Genomic DNA, 19,869 nt, shown 5'->3' on the forward strand with positions numbered 1-19,869 from the left:
GGAGAAACTCATTTATTCTCCCATGTGTGCACTGTAGCTGCTGATTTACAAGCTCACGGCCTGCGCCCGTGTTTATAACTTCTTCGAGAGTCGGCCTTCTCTTAGTGATTGTGCTCTCGGGGTCAGATGTCTTACGGCCAAGGTGATTCTTTCTTTAATTTGCTCACTTTTTAATTGCACTAATTCACAGGTTTCTGCAAGTTATGTTCATGACGTAATGTGTTAACCAATTGACTCTCCTTCACCTTGGCTCATACTAAATATGCAACCACTCACAAATAATCTTCTCTCAGGGTTCAAAGCCTGTCTTCAAAACTTTTAAAATTTCTACGATATCTTTTTCCTTCTCTTTCAGAGGATTTTTTGCAACAGTCTCTTCTCAACAATGATAAAAGTACAGTGACTTGTGAGTAAATCCCTTCCTATTTCATAATTCTGTCAGTGTGTATGGATGAAAATCCAGCTTTGCTGCAAAGCCTCTGTCATTGAACAGGAAGCAGGTAGGGGAAAATCTGCAGGCATTTCCCATGAACCAGTGTTCTCACTGTAGCTTTGATTCTTTACGTGGCAGCTCACAGCTCTGCATGGAGATGTGTCTCCCCTGAAGTAGTTCTGCTTTCTCACAGCTCTGCAACAGTCACCCCAGAGCCACAACTGTCAGCATGTTCCAACACAAGGAGCCTATGGAATTGAACTTCAGTTGTCGGCCTCTGATATGTGTGCTCCTCATGATAGAGGTCATAGGACTACAGCAGACCAAGTGAGACATCTGCATATGATTGCATCTAAATCCAATCACTCATTGTGGTCAATGCATAAGACCCAGAAACCAATTTACACATAGCAAGATCCCAGAAACAATATTTGGTGTTGGTTGAGGAGCACATTTTGGTCAATATACTGGAAGAAAACCACTCTTTTTTTTGGAATACTGTCATGATATATTTTAAAGCATAGATCATGAGCTCTTTGGAGAATACTACTGCTGAGATATATTTGATACATTAAGAATAGACCCATTTAAAGTTAGAAAAGTTTCATTCTCTCAAAGATTTGGTGAAACATCACTCCCAAATAGAGTAAAAATAAACAGATAACCTAACAGCACTAAGTTCTCTCAAATGTACTCCCTCATAATAACGTTTTTGGAAATTTGGAAGCCCCCATTTGTGAAACTCAATTATTTTAGAATTGCAGCCGATTCTGAGCATTAAAAAAAAGACAAAGCCTTTCTCTGTTGCTGCAATGTAAAACAGATGTGCATTGAATAAGGAGATCCAGGTGATGACAGAATTGCTTTGATGGAACTTAATCCATTCTTCTGTTTCCCATATTCAGTTCACTTTTTCTATACCTGAGCCAGCAGGTTAAAACCACAGGCTGGATTATATCAAACTGGCACACTGATAGACATCCAGTCATCCTTTGAAACCTAAATATTTGCTAATTTATCTATAAAAATGTTTACTTCTCATGATTGCTTCCGGCGAGTGAAAATCTGCCTTCAGATAGACCTTTGGCATAAGGCAGCATATCATGTAAAAAATATTCGGATGACTGATGTATCACATCACTGTTGCACTTTCCTTGCTGAGTGTACATCCAAACAAAAGGAAACATTTTCCCAAACCTGCAGGATTTGGCAAGAACATTGGTTGCTCAGAACTCGGCTATTCACGCTATCCATGCCCCTCATGATTTTATAAACCCCTATAAGGTCACCCCTTAATTCTCCCAGGATAAAGGCCTCAGCCTATTCAGCTGTTACCTGTAGCTCAAACTTTTCATTCCTAGAAACATCCTTGTGAATCTTTTCTGCACCCTCTCGAGTTTAACAATATCCTTCCTCTAGGAGAACAATCAGAACCAAATGCAGCATTCCAAAACCTGACTTGAACCCGCAATCTTCAGATTCACAGATCTGAGTGCTATGACTGAGCAACAACTAGCATATGAAAGCATCACTGTACCACACTTCCCCGCAGAGGCTGTTGAATTATCAGCAACTTTCCATATTTATCATTCCTCAAGTCAAGACCATAAGGTTGCCCTGGGGATTAAGTTAAAATAAAACTTCACAGAGACTAAAAGTTGAACCAAAGTAATTTGAAATCTGGAATTTCACTGAGTTCAGTTCATGTCTCCTCAAGTTAAATATTATTTTCAGATGCAAACACAGAGGATCTCACAAGTTCCTGAGCATTTTGATAGAACAATGCATTGAGAGTTGACAGGATGTGGGTCACTCCTTATGCTGAAGAGAGCCAGAGCACAGCAAAGACCCCAGACGCTTGCTAGCTCCTGGTCATGAATAGCTGTATTCAAGCAGAGAAAGTAAAGCAGGAAGACAGAAGCCAGCCTGTGATCATGGTGCTGCCAAAGGAGCAATTGTAGGCATCATTCACAGAGCGGGGGCATGTTGTGAAGTCACTTTACCCACACACAAGACCCTGAGGAAATCTGCAAACTTTGGAGAGTCCTGTCGTGCTGGGAATGTATCAAGTGGTCCTGGGACTTAGTCAGTGGGACTGTTGCCATGGCGCAGGATTCTACAGCACGTAGGCAACCTTGCTGAGATACTTCCAATGTGAGACCTCTGACAAATAGCAATTATCAAAATAATACTGTAGTATTTCAGCTCTGACCCATGTTCTGGAGAAAATAATATTGTAAGACTAGAAAATCCATTGAGTTGCAGAGAAACAAAAGAGTATTCTCAACAGGACCTACGTTAGTTCACTTTTCTAGCAAGCAACTGCTTTTTTCGACTAGTTTCAATCTTGTGAGGCTCATAAACTAGTGGGTGCAACATTTCATTTCAACACCAAATTACTGCTACATTACTTCACAATGTCTGTTGTTGTAGGTGTTACAAACGAAATCAAATGATGAGAATGACACATATGAAGAAGGCTATGGAACCTTTAGTCGCTGTAATCTTTTTTTTAAAACATTTCACACATGGTCCAGGGCCAATAACCTGGACTCCAGCTGCCTTTTCTGCAGGTCCTGCTCTGACTAAACCTCTGAAGGCTGAAATCTTCATACGTCTAGTGAGTTCACATTCAAGTGTGTCCAGTCAGCACTACAGTGTAACAAACAATTTCACACCATGTTGGACTACAACAAAAGTCAAGTGAACAATAAAAAAAAAACAACTTTGCTTAGTTTCTCATCCATAATTACAATAATATTGTGTGTAATTATACAAACGCTCAATATAGGTCCAGCACACCAAGGAGAGCAGAGTTGTTAGACTGGTGCCTTATTATAACCATTAGACATAACAAGGGTTGGCTATCTCCACAGAATAGTTTATCCAGAATCTAATTAACAGCTTCACATTCCAGCACCACATGCTTTTTGGATGGGGACAAAATGCAGATGGGAACCAAATGATTATGAAGGACGGCAGTTAAGAGGATTGCTGCAATACCCTCTTGTTAAAAAAAAATCTTTCTCAAAGTTCACTTTGCTTTTCTAGATTTGTGAACTCTGTACAATCTAATTCTCCCATTAGCCAGGATGTCTGATTCAATCTTGAGAAGCCGCATCAGTATAAACAGGATGACAGAGTTTGAGTAAAGCAGGGTCAGTTCCATCATGTCAAAATGGACCAGATCATTTCCTGACCGAGCGATCCAGGGGGTGAAGTTAAGACTTCTTCGTAAAACCATCTTTGAGGATTACAATTGAATTCCCTCAATTTGCAACCCACAGAGAAGTTGATGGATCTGGATCACAGATTATGAAAAACTTCAGAAAGACCTGCTATCTTTTGCTTAATATATTACGCTGTAGGAGAAACTGAACACAATTAAGCTGCTCAGGTCAGACTGTGTGAATGAAAACAGATTATCTGAAGGAAATTTCCATTCAGTAAAATTACCTTAAAAAGCTTCCCTGGTCACATCCTTATGGAAACTCACCACACAACTTGAAGGACAGTAAAGTTAGCTAAGATTCAACATATATCAGCAGTTCTGGTACACACCTGCATTTTCAGGCTCAGGGAGTTGCCAGGTGAGGCTCAGTCACAGCTCCCCACCCTTTTTATTTATAAACTGTTTTGGTCATTCACAACAAATATCTATGCATTTCTTTGGCTCGTGCTATTACACTTCAATTAAAGTAGTTAGCCAGATCAGAAATTAAGTAGAGAATATTTTAAGCTGTTCTCGAGTGAAAGAGAATGTAGTTTAACTACCAGAACAAAAATGACAGCGAGCAACAGTAAAGCACAGCTCATGAGCTTACAAAGATAGGGTTTATCTGGTTTAGACTGGAAGTTAAAGGCAGTTGCATTTTACATTTTTGTTGGCATATTTGAAATGTGAAAATGACAAGACTGGAGTCCAACTGATTAGACGATGTCTTGTTTCCTCTGTAATGGCCAGATATCTCAGAATCCTCAGTAAATCATTGCATGGTAGTGCTGACCTTCAGCATTGCTCAAAGTAGGCAAAAAGCGGTTAGGTTTTCATCTTTCACTCACAAGGACTGGGACAAAAGGCCACCATGTTGTACAGCATGAGAAGAGGATGCTGATTGGTTGGGCCATTACTGGCAATGGCAATGCAGCAAGAATAGCTAATTGTTACTCTTAATTCGTGGAAGAGGCGCAGATTCTGATTGGTCACGTAGGAATGCAGCAGATATTGGCTGTCACCATGACCACTTTTTGTTTTGAAAAAGGTGCAATATTTGTACAAATTTCTTTTGGCTACATAGAAGAGAGTCCAGTGTATTGTGTAAGTTGTCTCTAGTTCATTGCTTGCCCGGCTGATGACTTTAAATTGATTTCCAGTGTAAATCTTAGTGCAGTCTGAATTGTTCAATAAGTGATTTCCAATAGCAAGAATCATATCTGATAGAGGCTGTACATTTCTGTGGCTCATAGGCACAAGCTGGACACTACAAATGGTCAACGGGTTGTGTTGTTTGATATAGGCGAAAGTGAGGACTGCAGATGCTGGAGATCAGAGTCAAGATTAGAGTGGTGCTGGAAAAGCACAGCAGGTCAGGCAGCATCCGAGGAGCAGGAACATGCCACTCACTGGGATGTACAGTTGTCATACCTGGCAACACATCGCATTTATTACTTGCTGTACCCCTACGTTAACTATCTGTGATTCTTGCTCATGTGAAATTTCCTAAAGGAAACCAGATCGATATTTGAAAAGATTCTTAGTACTGTGGGGATACAGTAGGTGAATGGGACTAATTGTATGGCCTATTAACAAAGTTGGAAAAGGGCATGACAGGCGAAATAGCCTCCTGCGTGTATCCTGAGATTGTCTGAGTTCCTGTCTAAATTCAAGTCTTTCTTTAAGATCAGCAGCAGTCTGCATACAGTCACTGACCAGATTAACTATTCCAGCAACTAATCATTTTGCTAAGCTAGATTCAAGATGGCCAAGGCAATGGTTAATAGTTTCTTTATACTTCCTCTGTATATAATTGGAACTCCATTGAGATAAGTAATTCAATGCAATCATTATTTGGAGGGAGTTCAAGAATGGATATGAAATTATATACAGCAGATAGACTGCCAACAAAACTCAACAATTTCACAAATCAAATAGGTTTTGATTTAAGTCAACTGCTTTCAAACTTTATACACATGGACATTTATTCGTAGGTTATGGTGCCTTTGGCTGCTTTTATAGTTCTACCCCAAAACTTGGAACCAGCTCATCACCACAATCTTTATGTCTCCATCTAACAACATTTGATATCCTAAAATTGCAGGAAAAGGAGTCAAAATAACACAATAGCTGCTATTTAACACTACAAAGACACTACATAGTTGCTGGAAGACTGGATTTCTTTCTGGCTCCACTGTATTCTTAGCCCTGGAGTAACAGCATTGCTGTTACTAATTTGGTCCCAATGTTCTAGGTAAGAAGCATTTCAACTTAATTCTGGTTGCAACATATTCAAGTCTCAGTTATGTGAAACCTTGCTTCAGTTTTGGCGTAGTGTGTAAAGATAAAGAAGATGATTTGATCATTTAGGCTTTGGTCCAAACAGTTTTTCCGGTAGTCCAAAATGATCATGTTCTGCAAGTCCCGTGAATCAGAGTGCAACCTTACATGTTCTGGAAGCCCCAGCTTGATGTCTGACAGCCTGATCATGCCAGGCTACACTAATGCAAGTGCATGAAAGAGGTCAATCAGAAGAAAATATTTTCTTTTTAATCCCAATGTAAGAAATCTGCACCAAAACTATGGTGGCCACAGAGCAACCTCATAGAAACCACACCGCCAACAAAACCTACAAAAATGTCCTGACAGAACTGGGTCATTATTTCCCAGTAGATGTTAATGGCTACTTATTTAATTTTCATCATCAGTTATCAACTGATAATGTCAGTCATCCATGATATAATGAAAAATGTGAAGTGTTTTATGATTCTAAGCATAACTTAGCACTGACCCACACAGTCAGGAATAATGAGGTAACACAGGGAAAAACAGAATGCTTTGACTCAGGAAAGCACACATATCAGATCAGGGACGATGTTCAGCTCATTTAGGGAGTGATGGAGGGGTGAGTAAGTGTGCAGTCACCACTGACCCGAGATCACTCTTGCAATAGTATGCAGTTAATTGGGAGTAGTAAGCTGATATCTTGGAAGAAAGTGGTATCTGACGCACTGAGCATGGGCAGAAGATATACGCATCAAAAATATAACAAAAACCGAAATGCTAACTGATCAAGACAAAGAGAAGCATCTTTGCTCCTCTGCTCAGTTTTTAGATTAATGCCCGAATACCTATCATCCAGAATGATAGAAAGCCATTTGACTTCGCGAGGTGCACCATCATAAACCTTTACCCCCAAGGATCCAGCCATCCCCACCAACACCCAAGTGAGAAACCTGCCGATGATCTCTCTGCACAGGCACTGAGTTTAATTGTATGACTATTGCAGCAAGGATCAAAGCTTACACCTTGTACCTCCCTCATCTGCACAGCTCAGAAACTCACTGGTTCAGGTAGATCTCAACATAAATCCACATTCTAGTGACATTTTAATGGCCATTTTTAAAATAGCGAGATGGTGCAATGGCTGATGATACAAAGATCTAGTTTGAAATCATGTGTATGACAGCAAATGGGGCTCAAACACACCACCTTATCCTTACTGGTTTTGAAAACACAGCCTCTGGCTCAAGTAGCACAGTGATTCGCTCAATGTGTGAGTGCTCACGCATCACCTCCAAGCAGCCAGGAAACCAGAGGAAATAAAACCCCTTGAGAAAGTTAAAGCACTGGAAATATCAAATAAATACTGCTTTGTTAAGACAGGCTAATAAATACAGATTGGTGAGCAAATTTCTTAAGTTGCTAATTAATACCAAGGGACGCTAGAGATCAAGATCAGCTTCATTAATCTCCTGATTAGTCAGGAATTTGGATACAGAGGTCTTTATTTGACCTTGCTGACATCTCTTAGCACAATGTAAGTAACTAAGTGCTACAGTTTCACCCCGGTCAATGGATTCACTCCTGTTCAATAATTCCTCAGGACAGAAGAGGAAAAAAAAAGGCTTAATTCAGATTGTGCATTTAAGGAATTTTCAAGCACAGTTACTTTACTGTACCTCCTGCCCCCCTAATGTTGTCCTCACCATCCGAGGTCTATAGCTGCCTGTTGACCTTGTTATTTTGCAGGGCCTTCAGCCCAACTCTACACAGGGAATGAAATACTTCAGCCCAAGTCATTGAGAACTACAAACCTCCAACAAACTAGTCTTTGAGCCTAGGTTTGTCATGAACATACTAATTTACTTGACTTTGTAAAGACATCACTCGGTTAATAGTCCAGTACAAAGTTCAGAAGTTCAGAAAGCCTTAAGTAAGGTATCCTTTCTTGTGCTACCAAAAGGACTGGAGTTGCAATTATTGTTTTCAAATTGTAGTCAGTGGTCATGTTTAAATTCATTCACAGAAAGAGGGCAAAATTTATTGTTGTCCTCGAGTCCATTTGAAAATGCCTTCACCAAGTGTTGCAGTCCAGGCAGTGACCGTTCTCGCAGTGCTATTAGGGAAGGACAAAGTCAGACATCACACAACACCAGGTTATAGTCCAACAGGTTTATTTGAAATCACACAAGCTTTCGGAATGTTGCCCCTTCATCGGGTGCAGTAAGAAACAGAGTTTATAGGCAGAAAGAGCAAGGGTGGAGAGATCAAAACGATCAAAAGCATTTAATGGAAGAAAGCAGAGAAGATCCCAAAAGGATCAAATGTGTGATCTTTTTGATCTCTCTGCTTATTATCTCTGAGCCTTTGTGTACTCTTCCCTCTCACTGTACCGAACAAAGGGGCAGCACTCTGAAAGCTTGGGATTTCAAATAAACCTGTTGGACTAGAACCTGGCGTCATGTGACTTCTGATTTTGTCTACCCCAGTCCAACACCGGCATCTCCACATCAGGGAAGGAGGTTCAAGATTTTGACCCAGCAACACTGACAGAGCAGTGACATCAGTCCAAGCCATGATAGCCAGTGACTTGGAGACATATTCGCAGGTGTGTACTCCTAGCCAGCTCTGTCAAAGAGGCATAGAGATGTACAACATGGAAACAGACCCTTCGATCCAACTCGCCCATGCTGACCAGACATCTTAACCTAATCTAGTCCCATTTGCCAGCGCTTGGCCCATATCCCTCTAAACCTTTCCAATTCATGTTCGCATTCACATGCCTCTTAAATGTTGCAATTGTACCAGCCTCCACCACTTACGCTGGCAGCTCATTCCATATAACAGCACCCTCTGTGAAAAAGTTGCCCCTTAGGTCCCTTCTAAATATTTCCCCTCTCACCCTAAACCTATGTCATCTAGTTCTGGACTCCCCTACCCCAGGAAAAAGACTTTGTCTATTTACCCTATCCATGCCCCTCATGATTTTATAAACCTCTATAAGGTCACCCCTCAGCCTCCGATCCTCCAGGGAAAGCAGCCCCAGCCTATTCAGTCGCTCTGTGGGGTAAAAATTCCAGGTTTGGATGATGCTGCTGAAGGAACTTTAGTGAGTTACTTTTGTGTCTAAATGGTACACACTAAACACAGCCCATCAGCAATGGAGGGGGTAAATGTTTAAAGATATTGGGTGGGATGTCTGGAGTCATGGTAATAGTGGTGCTCTACAGAGTTTGCTTTTATTTTTATTACTCTTCACGACCATCAAGGACACTGGTGTTGCAGGATATGTTCAGAACTTTTACAGATGATGCACATGTCTGAGTGCTACGACTGTAGAGGAGAACAAATTCCTACCGAGTTTAGGTGTGTGGGGGAAACATTGCAAATGGCATTCAATCAAGACAGGCACATGCAGGATGCACTTAACATTCACAGGAAACAATACTGATAGTGGCCAAGAGAGAATAAAATCTTTATGACTGTGCACTCAAGGTTCAAGACCAATGTGGAGAAGCTACAGCCAAAGAAAACACTGCTTGGTGTATTCACAGAACCATTCAACTTACATCAAAGGATACCCAAGCTGTCATGCAGATTTTTGGCTGGAATACCTGAACTTGTTTTGATTCTTTCACATAATGGGCTTCACACAGTGACTCAGATGAAGTGCACATTTTACCCAACAAGAAGTCCTAGCAACATCTGATGATAGAGAATGATGGGGCACCAAACAGTGCGATATTCAAGGCAGCCTCATGGCAGGCATGGGGCAAAACGGTCATCCACAGATCGCCGGAACTCAGTGAAATACGACAGGGATGTTCGACGGTGCTCGGGAAGTTCTCCAAGTGAAGATGTGCATCATCTGTAAAAGTTCTGAACATATCCTGCAACACCAGTCTCCATGATGGTCGTGAACAGTAATTTAAAAAAAAGCAAAAGAGACTATGCAAGATTGAGTGCACCCAGCAGTTTCTCCTTAAAAAAAAAGTAACCTTGACAATAAAGCAAGTTCATTGTTAAACATAATTTCACAGCAAACACAAACTGAGTTCTGATTTTCAATGTAAAGGGTCAAATGAAAAGTTAAAATAGCACCAACTATGAAAACTAAAGCCCTTATGGTAGAAATCTTGCCAACCTTGGGGATGAACACTTTGCTGCCTGTCATTTGATACTCAGAGATGGACAGGGTGCACAAGGGAGGAAGTTCAAACAGCAAAGGAATAAATTTTGGCCAACTTGGAAAACAGCTGTTTGGTGTTCACTCTTGTCGACTCTCTCAGCACAATCCCCCCATAACAACATTACCCACCTTCCCATGAGTTGCAATAGGTCTTCTGTCCAAAATTACAAACAGGTAGTGAAAATCTATTGGTTCCTTTCTCCCTTAACTTCACTGGTCCACCTGAGGTTCGGACAATCAAGGTCCAACAGACTGCTGCACCTTGCAAACACAAATTAACCCTAGTGACGACAAAGTCACCTTGCTATTTAAGTTTCCATTGAGCTATGACTGAGACACAAGGTCCTAGGTCCTCTACCACAACTGACCTGAGCATCTTGCATTTTGGGAATGTGCTCAGAATGACCAATCACTTATACTATTGTGCAATCTGGACCAGAACAATAGGGGGTCTCTTTGAGAGGATTTTGGAGATCCAAAATGAGATCCAACTAAGGATTCAGCAATGAGAGAGTAGACAAAGGGAGAAAAATAACATCCAAAAAATTTGGGGCGGTAAGGTGGCTCAATAATTAGCACTGCTGCCTCACAGCACCAGGAACCCAGGTTCGATTCTACTCTCAGGCAACAGCCTGTGTGGAGTCTGCATGTTCTCCCCGTGTCTGAGTGGGTTTCCTCCAGGTGCTCTGGTTTCCTCCCACAGTCCAGAGATGTGCAGGTTAGGGGGATTAGCCATGGGAAATGCAGGGTTATATTGAGAGGATAGGTGACTGGGTTGGGGCGGGATGCTGTTTGGAAGGTCAGCGTGGACTTGAAGGGCCAAATGGCCCGCTTCCACACTGTAGCGGTTCTATGATTCTAAATCAATCACTTCCCAAGCTTGCTAATACAGAAGAAAAATGCAACTTTAAATCAAAAGTGAGGACTGTTCCTAGACTTTTACTTACTCATTAGAAACGACTGTTACTGCCTGGGTATGATAGATTGCTGCAATTCTGAGACTTGGGTTCATCAGAGAACATTTTGACCTGGCGAACTAAACCATAATAAAACCTAGATAAATTACTGTATTCACTGACAACAAAGGAAAAGCTCATTTGTGGAAATTAGTCAGCAAGAAAGTTGCAAATGAAACACATACAAGGACAAATTCCATCAATTTGCAAGCTTTCAGCTGAAGTATATTTATTAAATGCTTGGAAATGTGCTGACACCACTTTATTGTCCATCTCAAATACTCGTACTACCAACTATTCTTCTGTCATGTTGCTAACAGCCAAATACCTAAAAACAGTCCCCACCTATTTGAGTAAAGGTTCAAATGAAAGATATTTGGCCATTCTGATCCTAAGGCCAGAGTGGTCATGTTTCCAAAGTCTAGTAAATCATTACCCTCCCTGAAGGAGACACTCCTCTTTCATCGAATCTACTCACTCACTGGACTATTTCATTCTTGGGTGCTTCAGCAAAGCCTAGTTTTGATTTTACCACGTGCTTCCCAAACCCAAATTCAACAACTCAAAGCAGGAAATTATAATCTTTCACTCAGTTTTATTTCGTCCTCAAGCATTATCTTTGACCTGATGTCAGTGTATGTCAGTTTAATGTAGAAATACAAAGTCCTGTAATCCCTGTTTACAGATGCCCTGTTTTACTTTGTCTCATTTTATCATTGGCAAATTAATCAGGCTTGTATTCTCTTTTGGTGTTTGTGAGATGTGTTTCCATGCTGCTTTGAACTGATCTAGTGATTAGATCAGCTTCACTTTGGAACAGCCTCTCCTGTTCCCGGATACATTTTTTCACTGCTGACCCTTCAATTTATCACACATTGTCCAACAATGTGTGCTCTTGCTGAACCTACCGCTCAATGACGTTGTGGATCACAGCTTCCCACTCGTCACTGCCCTTTCACAATGCCAGGTTCAGTCTTCTGATTGATTATGCCTCGCAACTACTTGGTTAGCAATGAATTCTAGCAATTAGCAATTGTTCGACTAACTGGCTCACAGTTTCTCCTCCTTCCTGCCTCCTTCATTCATTCAATCATCATGTTACATATGTGGTGTTCCAATCCATTAGGACCTTTCGAGAATGCACAGAGTTTTTAAAGATTACAATTAACGCAGCCATGAACTGCTGCAGCTATCTCTTCAAAGAATTGAGGATTCAGGTCATCAGGTTCAAAGGAATTGTCACCTTTAGTCCCAGTACTTGTCCAAATTTTGTTTTTCTGCAGTGATCATGATTTTCAAGTCTTGGTATTGGTTCCTGCCTTTCTACTATTCTTGGGGTGCTTTCAGTGACTTGTCCAGTGAAAACAAATACAAAGTACTAGTGCAAACATTCCACCATTTCCTTCTTTGCCAGGACTTAATTCTCAGCCTCATCTTCTAATGGACTAATGTTCATAATTTCCTTCTCTTCCTTTATATAATTTGGAGAAGCTTTTACTCTCTTCTTTTATATTTCTTGCTAGTTTTCTCTCAAACTCCAGTTTCTCCTTTTTCTTTGAGTCATACAGCATGGAAACAGACCCTTCACTCCAACCAGTCCACGCTGACCATGTTCCCTAAACTAAACTAGTCCCACCTGGCTGCACTTGGCTCATATCCCACCAAACCTTTCCCATTTATGAACTTATCCAAATGTCTTTAAATGTTGTAACTGCACCCACATCCACCACTTTCTCCATGAGTTCATCCCACATGTGAACAACTGAGAAAAATTTGTCTCTTTTAAATATTTCTCTTCTCACCTTAAAACCGTGCCCTCTAATTTTGAACTCTCTTACCCGAGGGAAAAGACCCTTGTCATTCACCTTGCCTCTGGCGCTCATGATGTCATAAACCTCTATAAAGTCACCCTCAACCTCCAGTGGATGAAGTCACAGCCTTTCCAATCTACTTTTATATCTCAAACCCTCCATTCCTGGCAGCATTCTGGTAAATCTTTTCTGAACCCTCTCCAATTTAATAATATCCTTCCTGTAGCAGGGCGACCGGAACTGGACACGCTACTCCAGAACGGGCCTCACCAATGTCCTGTACAACCTCAACAGGACATCTCAACACCTATACTCAAAGGTCTGCTGGTTTGCAAATGTTTCCCAATCATCTAGGCTGATCTTCATAACACTGTACAAGTTTCAATTTGATACCATCCTTAACCTCTTTAGTTCAGATGGTGCACCCTTGCCTTAGTAACTTACTTATCATATATATTATCATTAAATAGAAAGTGGCCCTTTGCATCAGATATTCCAATTCCCATTTTGCAGCATGATATAAATAAGTGTTTTCAAACATACAGGGTGTGGATGGTGCTCATTACAGGCTTAAGATGGTGTCCTAAGGATGAATTTCTAATCTTTAAATGACAACTGCTATTTCACAAAATGCAAAGGATAGGAATGAGAATGAGTCACTCAGCTTGGTTCACAGCTAGTATCCATAATCTGAGGTCACTTTCTTCCCTTCCTCATTCTATAATCTTGGGAACAAGCCTGTCATTTCCAACGGAATATTTTAGCTGAGTGCACTCAGTTGCTAAGTAGCAGCCTAGTCTATAAATACGAGTAACCATTCTGTATGTTATCCTGAATTTGAAGATCATTTGCTAGTAATTATATTGTCCTTTCCTGTCTCGATACAAAGGCTTCTCCGCATCTGCCAACTGCTGAGCTAAACTGAACCAGAACCTTCCTTCTTCTCAGCAATTGTTTACGTTGGATTCTAGGTTGTTCTCCGTGCATGTATCATTGTTGTTCTACACATGTATTGAGATGAAAAATATGAGTTGGTCTCACCAATAGCAATGCCTGCAACTTTTAATGTTTATCTTCCTTTTTGATTGCCTCACCATGGAAACATTTTAAATGATATGCCCGCAACTAACTTCGGAAGCCTCTCAGCCACAAGGGATTAGGCTCAAGTGCTACTTTGGAAAATTCAACATAAAAATCTCTGCAGACACTTTACTTCAATAACAGGGGAATGCTGCATCAAATGAAGAGACGCCCTTCAGAAGTGAAATTAAATCAAGTTTCTGTCTGTCTCTTCTATCCAGGTGATCATTAATCTTTATCCCTCAATTAGCATTGCATCATTGTTTGTAGGAGTGAGCTGAGTGTAAACTACCAGCTGTATTTTACCCTACAATAGTGAGTACCCTTCAAACGTTCTTGATTGGCTGAGGTCGTGTGGAGCACCATATAAATACAAATTTTTTTTCTCCAATTGCCAAACACAAACTCGGTCCCATAAGTACTGTTTAAGGTTACGTTCTGTGCTTTTGTACACATATAAGAGAAGTACGATGAAGTAAGGAACACATATTCACTGCATTCGGAGAATCTTTTGTGTGCAGTGGTTGTCTATCTACCTCTGAGCCAGAAGATTTGTATTCAATTCCCACCTGCTACAGAGTTGGTTCTAAGCAGGATGTTTTTGTTTTACTGTTGTGCTAGTTCCTTGCTGAGATGTACAGGATTGAACTTTTGCAACACAGGCGAATGCAATAGTCCTCTTCAAGTCTGGATTCATGCATATGACCATTGCATCATGTTTACTGACTTACATCGAGACAAAATAGAATCAAAACAATACTACCTGTGGTTCCATGTGACACAAGAAAAGGAACAGTGTTTCAGAAGCAGTAACAATCCAAACTGATAGAAATCTAATTTACAATGCAGATGCAATCCATCAAAAATTGCAGCGGAGCTCTGGCCCAATGACGGTAAAATGCAATATGTACAGGAAAGGTACTGAACACTTCAAATCCTCCGGTTTGATAGGAAACAAGAGTGCAAATACTCATTAAAAAATTGCCATACTCATCCACATGAAAAGAAATGCATAAATATGCACAAATTTCTCTATATTCTACAAATTTCTCTACAAATTTCAACACACTTGGAAGATACAAGGATTACAAACTTTTATGCATGAAGTCGAGTTGAATATGGTCACATAAAGCATGATGGTCAACTTGGTAACACTGAATCCAAACTGTTTGAAAGGCTGAATGGTTAGACATGCTATTCTTACGGTTGCACTGTACATCACAAAAGCTGCATATTTATGTCATTAATAATAACTATGTACTATACCACCTCAAGTAAAAGCAGCAAAATGAACCCATGTAAGAAAACGTACTGAGGTATATTAAAATAGGCAGAATATCAGAGCCTTACGTTGCAAGTGTGCACAGATACACATGCACACACGCACATAAAAGATAATCACCCATTAAAGAACATTTGAGTGAGCAGCTGCCGTTCTGTAACAATGCATATATGTTCACGGTTCCCTATATGTAGCTCTCTCCTTCAGTTCAACAAATCTTTAAGTTCAGAAATGAATGCAAATGATATGATAGCATAACTGCAAGGATACAACTGCAGTGGATAATGTTAAATCAGTGACCAAGCTGAACAATAGTGTAACTCAAAATATGCCAAAAACTTACTGGAACTCATGCCAGAAATATGTTGTTGACTTTGAACAGTCAACAAACACATCTGCATTATATTGCACTTTGCTAGTTTACATATCGTGCTGCCATTTTAACTGAAAATTGGAAACAGTAAAATTTGTCTGAATAAGAAGCAAATGTGCCTCATTTACCATCAAACAGAAACTGAACTTTTGAGATTACAGCAAATATTCCTAATCCTCTCGCTTTCATCTGATTAGCTACAAAACCTCAATTGTCCTCAGTAAGTAAGTTTTTTTTGAGAATATAATTGAGCGAGTTGGAGCAGTTCAAACAAGCAAATTTATTTAGATTTGGAAAATTAGTGGAAACTGTGAGACAGTGTGGCAACACAACACATTACAGTAAATTGTCAACACACAGATTCATTTGTGACACACCTGCAATACAAAAGTAGTTATGTGTAGCTTCTATAAAGTGTGTAGGTGATGTCCATTCCAGTTTATTACATCTGAACAGTTCAACAAGTGAAGAAAGTATTTATCAACTACCAAACTAAGAAGCCAAGTGACTACTGTATCAGGAGTCCTTCAGCTCTGAAGTTATTTCAGACTGCCTAGTAATTGGAGACTTGCTTTAATCTTCACAGTGTGCCAAGGTCACACCCTCATTGTCCTGTATACGCCACTCAGCTGCTTCATGTGAAATGTCTTGATCTTGAACAGCATTACTGAAAACAAACAGCAACAGCCTCAAGCCTTGAAAGCTGCAAGATGAGCTATTTGTCAGTCCTATAGTCATCTGCACCCAGGAGCAGAATGTCAAGTTGGATTCCACGTCTTTAGCATGCTATAAACTGACAGATGTCAAAATCTGATAAGGATCCTAATTACTCTCACATTCGCAAGCCACATATGTACATTTTATAGTCCTTTGCCCTTGCTTCCACCAAGCTGTACAAAACCCAGGACGCAGGATTTATCCGCAAATGTGGCAAAAGAGGCAACAGTGCAAAAGACACCCATTTCTAAACCTTGAGGCCAACCAAAGGACAAAGCTGGAATTAAGAAACGCGAATGTAGGTAGACCGCAGTCAACCAGTCTGAATCGGCTGGACTGAGGGTCACATCAGTCCCGTGGTCAGTTGAATTGAAATTGCTCAGATACCAGTCCTCACCATTTCATCCCAGCATCGTCACCCAATCTGATTCAATTCATTGCAAAGTCACAAGTTTTCACTATCTAATCAGATCTTTCTAAATTTACTGATTTCTTCTGCATACTTTTCAAGATCAGTGTTGACTGGGTTCTGCATAAGCCCTGGGGTTTCTCTTATTTCTGAAGAAAAGGAATCTAGTGGAAACGTTTGCTCATTTTCAGCAGATTTTTGAGCCTCCTTGTTCAGCTCCCCTTGGTTAATGCATTTCCCATGATTACGAATGCATATTATAAACACCAGTTCTTCAGTCTGAATATCAGAAGTTGCAGTGTAAAAAACCCTGAACTTGACTCTATAAGGTTTAATCATGCAAAGTGAGAGTGTAGTGTGCAGAACTGGTTGGGTAGCATTGTAACGCCATCCTGACCTACTCGCGAACCAAGTCAGGTTTAATATTGAGAGCTGAGTTTCTGAAGTCAAACTCTTCAAGTCAACAGAACAGAAACAGAAACAATATTCAATTTATTCTGCCTTGTATACAGTAACTGCCCCTGGTTTTCTTTAAATAATATCTTAACTAGTCTGATAAAATGTAACTAAAAATAAAACATCCATGTCCTTCACTTTTTCAGAATTGTTTCTCTAATCTTGGCCAAGCAGACCACTGAACATGGACATTACAGACTTCTCTGATTTGGACTCACTCTGTGATTCACGTCAATAATGGAACAAAAGAGAATCAGCATGCTCTTAACTTCTAATTGAATGTTAACAGAGCAGATCATAAAACCAACTCTCACCAGCATCACAACAGGAAGTCACATCGGACACAGCTACAAGATAAGTGACCAGCGTGCAGCTATTCGGGCTTTTTTAAGTCTCCCTTTCCAGCTTCATACTGCTCTAAATACCGATTTCATAAACCACCATGAACCTTAGGTTAGCAAAGTAGAATGATGAGAAATCAACCCCAATTCTGATGCAGCACATTGTATTTCTATCAGTCAGATACCTGAAAGCAAGATATGGGGATCGTTAACTCAAGGAGCTAGAACTTCAGCCATTCCAGGAGCATTACATGCAAATCTCATATTATAATCTACAGCCAACTGTGAGAAGCAATTAGAAACATGGACTGCTCTCAATCAGAAGTCCTGACTTTTCAGTTACTAGTTAATGTGACTTTTGTTGCACTTTTACTTTATGTTACCACTTCACTATGAATGTTTCATTTAATTTAATGGATAATCCAAATATTTCTTGTGCAAGAAATAAACAAACAGGGTGGATGCATCTGTGAAAGGGACCCAGATACAATCAATGATATAACATAGCTTTCAGTCACAATCTCTAGTTTGGGATTCTTGACTACTATTCAGAATCCAATGTACTTGACAAGTTTCAATGTACTTGACACGTGACGAACTAAAGAGTGCCTAACAATACAGGAATACGTTGCCAACAAAGGTAATTAAACAACAGACATGAGGTTGTTCATAGCTCTTGACAAGCTACTCCCTTTCAAAGGCAGTGGTACTACATTATTGTCATTCAACCACTTATCCAGCACCCCAGGCTAAAGTGATGTGGACTTGGGTTCAAATCCTACCAGAGCAGATGGTGAAAGAGCAATTCAACTTTTAAAATCTGGAATTGCAAGCTAGCCTAATGGTGACCATGTAATCATTGTGGATTGATGTAGAGGTTCACTTGATGTCATCTGAGGAAGGAAATCTACCATCTTTACCTGGTCTGGCCTCTGACCCACGGCAATGTCGCTGACTCTGAACTTCCCTCTTAAGCCATTTGGATCAAGGGGCAATTAGGGGTCTGCAACAAATACTGGCACAGCCTGTATCCCAAACAATCAATACTTTTTAAAAAGGTTGATATCAGCTGGGAGTTAGGAAAGCAATAACATGTTTGGGTAGAGTGCAGGTGTTACTCATTTGACATACTGACATTACTGTGTTTCCCTATGGAAACCACCACAGGTACACATGCACTATTCACTTAATAATTAAAGACTATGAAATCTGTAAAGCATGATGGGACTTGTACAATTATTTATGTAGAAGCATAAAGTGTAACGTAAGTCTCAACGGAGATAGCAACCCACCTGCTTCAGCTGTCCGGATTTTAGCGGATGGCAAACTGGGTTCTCCCAAGCCTAGGGTATTGGTTGCTACAACGCTGAATTCATAATCCATCCATGGGATCAAATCGATCACCTTTGCTGTTTCCATGTTGCCCTCTATATCCTGAGGATCTAAATCGGAAGAAGATTATATGTCTTTGAGAGAGAGAGAGAGAGAAAGACATATCTTTGAGAGTGAAGAGAGAGAGAGTGATAACTTTATGCTTGACAACTGTCACCAAAAAGATTCTGACATAACCCCAGAAGGAGAACTCATTACTGATGCTGAACCATAATACTGTTCCCTCATTATTTACTTTATTCAGCAGCAGTTAAGAAATGTGGATCTATAGAGACTCACCATTTATCCTACCCCGGATTGTGGGAGCAGTGACTGCGATAGGAACGCCAGTTACTTTGGCAATGATAGATTGAGCAGTGGAAACTGCTCAGGATTCTTACATCAAATGTTTCTGAGCAGTAAGGGAGGCTGTGGCTATAATTGGATTTCATTGCAAAGCCCCTGAACTTACTTCCACTTACATGTCATCATTCAATCTAACTTCTCCTTGAGAACCGTAGGTCATTATTATCTGACACTAAAGAACTTTATTCTGACAACTGCTTCCAAATTTCCCAATTGCTTCCAACTGTTCGCTGATCCACAGGAACATAGGAACACACAATATCGGAGACAGCCATTCAGCCATTTGAACCTGCTCCACTATTCAATATGATCATGGCTGATCATCTGGTTTAGCACCCTCTTCCCAATTCCTCCCCATACCCTTTGATCCCTTTACCCTGAAAAACTACATCTAATTCCTTGACAACATTCAATATTTTGGCATCAACCAATTTTTGTGGCAGACAATTCCACAGGCTCACCACACTGTGTACATTTTGTCTCATCATGTTCGAATTTTATCGGCTTCTCTGAGATTCCCCCCTCATTCTTCTAAACTCCAGTGAATATCATCCAAAACAATCCAGTGTCTCCTCATATGTCAATCCT

At 40.4% G+C, this 19,869-nt stretch overlaps 1 protein-coding gene across 8 annotated transcripts in view; it reads right to left on the bottom strand.

Moving 5' to 3' along the window:
* Nucleotides 1–19,869, bottom strand: part of LOC122559499 (contactin-1) — a 771,145-nt gene that overhangs the window by 225,893 nt on the left and 525,383 nt on the right. For all 8 annotated transcript variants that reach the window (XM_087997462.1, XM_087997461.1, XM_043709043.2 and 5 more), the window contains one exon: nt 18,837–18,986. In XM_087997462.1, coding sequence (XP_087853588.1) covers nt 18,837–18,986 — 150 coding nt within the window. The remainder of the gene's footprint in view (nt 1–18,836; nt 18,987–19,869) is intronic.

This window comes from Chiloscyllium plagiosum, unplaced genomic scaffold (assembly GCF_037043375.1).
Source record: "Chiloscyllium plagiosum isolate Xiang-an unplaced genomic scaffold, Cpla_swu_hap1 HiC_scaffold_19, whole genome shotgun sequence".
In the NCBI taxonomy this organism is placed as follows: Eukaryota; Metazoa; Chordata; class Chondrichthyes; order Orectolobiformes; family Hemiscylliidae; genus Chiloscyllium; species Chiloscyllium plagiosum.